Below are 4982 nucleotides of genomic sequence, written 5' to 3'. Positions count from 1 at the left end.
CAGCAGGACAACGCCCTCCTCTTCCTGCCGTTTCCAGCGGCATTCGTGGCACACCTTCCTGCCTCTGCAGCTAATGAACCTGAGGACAGCACGTTCCCTCCCTCCTTCTCTGGCCCAGAGTTGCCCGGAGCAGGCCCGTCCTGGCACTGAAAGAAACCAGGGTCCTATGGAAGGGTAGTATGGGGTCTCGTATTGCACCAGGGCATCAGGCCAGATCAAGGAGGCCTGGACAGCCCCTATCTCGGCATGCCCTTGCAAGGGTGGGCTTGACTCTGCTGCCTGTATATTGTCCCTTTAATGCAGCTTATTTGCAATGCAGGTTCCCAGACCCCGCTCCAGTGCCCAGTCCCTCCCCAGCCTGGAGCCTGAGAGTAGCCACTGGGGACAAAGTCCAGTCTGCCCTCGTGGCCTTGCTGGAGGGAGCAGGCCTGCTAGATCTGTGGGGACCAGGGTGGCCTCTACAGCTGGGTCTATAGCCGACTCTTGTCCAGTGGGGACAGGTCCAGCTTTCAGACTAGCAGGTCACTACCAAGCACGTGTGAGCAGCGGCTTTCTGGGGGAGCTGAGAGCTTGGCCAGGTCTAGATGGATGCTTCCCGGGAAGCCAAAGGCGAGTTCCTGAGGCGAGGCCCCAGAGTCACCTCTGAGCTCAGGGAAGAACCAGCACAGCCCAGCCCAGCCCCGCTCCCATCTCTGGTCTGGTCCCCCTGGGAACGGGGCTTCACGCTGTGCGGTGGTGCTCACAGCCTCTGGCTGCTGCCTGATTGCTGGGTTTGGGTGCACATGGCTCTCAGGCAGGCCCAGGCAGGGCAGGGAGGCAGCGTGGAGGGGGCGAGTGTGCCGGGCCCTGTACAAACACCGATGTGGCACTTTGTCGTGAGCCTCCGCTGGATGGCAGTGACTGCAGGTGGATGCACTGACTCCGTCACCAAAGCAAACGTGCTGGCTTTGAGACTCCAAGCGAACTGCTGTGGGGAGAGGGGGCACTCACTCTGTCTGCTTCTTTCTTCACAGAGCCCCCCTTGATCCTGCCTCCCTCGACGGAACCCCAGGTATGTCCCAGATGCTGCAGCTCGGTAAGCGGTGCGATGAACCCGGGGCCTCTGCAGGTGCAGGCACAGACACGCGTGCACCAGCTCACACGCGCACAGAGACATACATCCTTCTTAAGCCTGGGGGCCTGATGACCATGCTGGTTGCTGGGGAAGCGAGGGGTCCATACTGATGCTGTGTCAGCCTCTCCTTGCCAGGTGCTGGACTCTGCTGTAGGCGCTGGGAGATCTGGGTGTAACCCAGGCTGGGTTAGGGGTGAAGGTGGCACGCACAACATCTCCATGGGGAAATGCTGCAAGCATTTGCTGTGGCTGCAGGCTGGCTGCATCTCCCTCCCCCCACCCTGGTCTCTTGGAGTGCCCCACGGCTGTCTGTCCTCACACCGTCACCGTGCTGGGTGGCATCAAGCCACTCGACTGGGCCCAGTGTATCCCCCAGGCTTGCCTAGCAGGTCCAGCAGGACCTGGGAGTCTGAGGCCAGTGAGGAATCTGGAGGGACCAGACAGCTTTAAATCAAAGCTCTGTTCAAGGAGAAGAGCTAGAACCAAGAGTAATTTAAGTTAGACAGTGTTTAGGGCACCCAACCGTTGGGGCACACGTCTGTGGCACCGAAGCAGCATGTAGCACTGCTGGGACCCCGCCACCATGCACCAGACAGGGGTGCAGGAGCAGAGGGTGCTGCAGCTCAGGCCCTTTATCAGTGCACAGTCCTGACCTGCCCAGAGGCAGGGAGCCAACGCTGCCCGCGGACCCCTCCGTGCTCCTGGGATTTGCTTTGGAGCATGACGGTGCTACGGTGCGGGTGCTCGGAGGCCTGCAGCCCATCTGCGGGCACTGCCAGGGGTGGGTCCAGTCCCTCTCTTTGCTGCTGCTGAGCTGCTCTGAAACCTGTGGTGGTTTTTCCTGCTCCATGGGCACGTGTAACTGGTGCCTATGGAAGGGCACACCTTCCCCGCTGGCCCAGTGCCAGCCACCGCTGCCCACGCTCCGCTTCCTGCCTCGTGCTGGGGCCAGCTCTTTGATCAATGCTTTTGAAATTGGAGGCTGTTTTTTCCCCCCTCTGCCACTGGCTGGAGTTGCAGGTTTTCCGCATCAATCAGCTTGCAGCAGCGCTGGCTGAGCCACGCGTATTGGGCCGTCACAGCCAGTCAGAGCCAAGGGAGCTAGGGCAATCTCACTGCTCCCAGCCCCGGCGGGTGCCCTCCCATGAGCCGACCCCTGCCCCTGGGCTGGGCTGTCACGTGTCACCGCAGCGTCTCGCCCTGGGATAACAGGAGGCAGTATGAGTGCTGGCACTAGGGTGGAGGCGACTCCTCTACCTTCCCCTGTGGCTCTCCCATGGCTTTGTGGGGCACGTTGGTTGGCTGCTCCCGTCTTTCTAACTTCCCCAGCACGGGATGAACTGTGCACCTGAGATGCCTGGGTGTCCAACATGGGCAGCTGCTTTCCAGGAACCTGCCTGCACCCCTGCCCCTTGCAGGCCCTTCCTTTGAGAGGACCCTGCCCCACACCTGCCCAAGCTCTGGCTCCAATCTGAGGCAGCTGGCCCCTGGCTAGCCCTGCTGCTCTCATCCTAGCCGGCCTGCTGCCCAGCCCAGCGCTGCTTCATCAACGTGGGGAGCTGCAGCCGCAGCAGGTCCATGCTCCTGGGCCCTGACCCAAGGTGCATTGGCATCGGTCCAGTCTTTCTACTGCCTTCCATGAGCCTTGGATCAGCCCCCTGGCCTTATCGGCACCCGGAGCAGGCTGCCGGCCGAGATAAGCTATTAGCTCCAGGGCCCTTGTCGCTGCAATTCACTTTGTGTTGAGATTTCACCAGGTCCTGAGTTCAGCCCAGGTTCCTGGCTTTCCCTCTGCCCCGGCCACCTCCTGCGGGGTCTGGGGAGCGAACGCCACTGAGCACCACTGTGCAGACACTGGGCTGCTCGTTTCCATCCATCCCCTGGGCAGCTCTGGTTTCCCTCACTCTCGCAGTAATGGAGTGGTAGTAAACAGAGGAGGTCTGTGAGACAGCTGGGGACCAGCCAGCCAGCCCCGGGGCCTGAGCGGTGCCTCCCGCCTCTGTGGCCGGAGCAGGGGGCTGGAGCTGCCCGGGGCATAGGGCTCGGAGTGCGGAGCCCCTTAGACAAGCTCAGCACAAGCTCCCACCGTGCTAGGACAGGGGTCTTCACTGCCAATGTCCCTGCTAGGAACAAACCAGACCCGTGAGGCTCTCTTGGGAGCGAGGGCGGGAGGGGTAGCAGGACCCTGAGCTGGAGCTGAGGTCAGGAAAGCAGAGCAGCCCCCCCGGGCTCTGCGCATGGCCAGGTATCACGTGCAGAGCAGGGGGAGAGGGAAGCAGTGCAGCACTGCTGGCCATGCATAGGGCTGGAGATTGCAACGGGGGCTGGCCCAGCCTCCCGCCCCCCCTAGCCACAGCGGGGGGTTCCCCAGCCCCCAGCTCACCCCGTGCTGCCCTCCCCTTGCAGATGGTGCAGTCGCTGGGGTTCGCCATCTACCGGGCGCTGGACTGGGGGCTGGATGAGAGCGAGGAGAGGGAGCTGAGTCCCCAGCTGGAGCAGCTCATCGACCTCATGACCAACAGCGACTCGGAGGACAGCGGCTGTGCCACGGCGGATGAGGGCTATGGGGGCCAGGAGGAGGAGGAGGAGGCGGCGGAGGGCCCCCCACGGGCCGTGCGCACCTTCGGGCAGGCCATGCGGGTGTGCACGGCCCGCCTGACACATCCCCGCGAGGCGCAGGCCCACTACCAGGCCGTGTGTCGGGCTCTCTTCGTGGAGACCGTGGAGCTGAAGGCCTTCCTCGCCAAGATCCGCGACGCCAAGGAGGTGAGCACGCGCCCGCCGCGGCACCCACCAGCGGCCAGGGCACTGTGGGGAGCGGGACTGCGCTGGCGGGGGGCTGGGTATCCCCGGGGCAGAGAGCACGACACCGGGTCCTGGCTGGAGTGTGCCCACCAAGGGTCCTGTCCCTGCTGCGCCCAGCAGCACTGCAGCCATGCCAAGGGTCTCGCCAGCCCTGGGGGAGCACAGGCAGCCTCATCTATCTGGGTCAACAAGTGGAGCCCCCGGCCAGCCCGTGCCAACAGACTGTGGCTGTCCCGGCCCCCGAGGGGCCCTTGACTTCCCCTCCCACCCCTGCCGGTGGGGTCTGCGCCCTGCCCTGGAGGGGACCATGCTCCAGCTGCCTCCTCCGGCCCCGAAGCGCCCACCTGGGCCACGCGCTTGCCCTCTGGTGTCGAGAGGGGGAAGCGCGTGCATGGCTGCGCCAGCCGGGCTGCAGCCCGTGCCCTTGCTGCTGTGCAAGCCACCCAAGGGAGGTGGATCTCGCCCCAGCAAGCTCCCAATCTCCGGGAAGAGTCAGCAGGGTCACAGCTTGCAGGGCTGCATCAGGATGGGCCTCGGCCACGATCCAGGAGCTCCACCTGCCAAATGCATGGGGACATGGGGGCAGGAGCTCTACCTGGGACAGAGGCTGAGCCAGGCTGGGCATCTTCCCTGAGGGTGCGGGGATGGGGCTACCCCAGAGTCAGCCTCCAGCTCTGGAGTCACAGGGGCCTGTCATAGAGCAGTGGGGCTGGAAGGGACCGGCAGCACAGGGGGTCACACCCGAACCTGCCGCAGGGAAAGCGGGGTGTTGGCAGCCAGCGTCCTGCAACAGTAAAAGGTTAGGGCCAGGATGGCCGGGCTCTGGGTTGTACATACGGCACGTGGGCATGCCTGGGCCAGGTCACCCGAGGCACTTTGCTGCCTCATTGAACTCATTATCAGCCCAGGGGACACGTATCCCCCTCCCCTTCCCGGGCATCCATCTGGAGACCAGGGCCATAGCCAGGCCTGCAGCTGAGCAGTGCTGAGCTGGGCTCCGGGGAGGCCGTGCAGGGACAGCGGGGCCTGGTGCTTTGCTGGGCTGAGCAGAGGGGAGGCTGCC

General features: G+C 64.1%; 1 protein-coding gene across 1 annotated transcript in view; it reads left to right on the top strand.

Moving 5' to 3' along the window:
* The first annotated feature begins 60 nt into the window (after positions 1–60).
* The window catches only part of SPIRE2 (spire type actin nucleation factor 2), an 11815-nt gene continuing 6893 nt past the window's right edge, over positions 61–4982 (top strand). Inside the window, 3 exon segments of the mRNA XM_025209196.1 lie at positions 61–174; positions 1014–1051; positions 3521–3880. Of these exon segments, the coding sequence (XP_025064981.1) occupies positions 3521–3880 (360 nt within the window). The 5' untranslated portion in view covers positions 61–174; positions 1014–1051.

This window comes from Alligator sinensis, unplaced genomic scaffold (genome assembly GCF_000455745.1).
Source record: "Alligator sinensis unplaced genomic scaffold, ASM45574v1 scaffold255_1, whole genome shotgun sequence".
NCBI classification, from domain to species: domain Eukaryota; kingdom Metazoa; phylum Chordata; order Crocodylia; family Alligatoridae; genus Alligator; species Alligator sinensis.
Note: the sequence above shows the minus strand (reverse complement) of the source record. Positions and strands in the feature narration are given on the sequence as shown.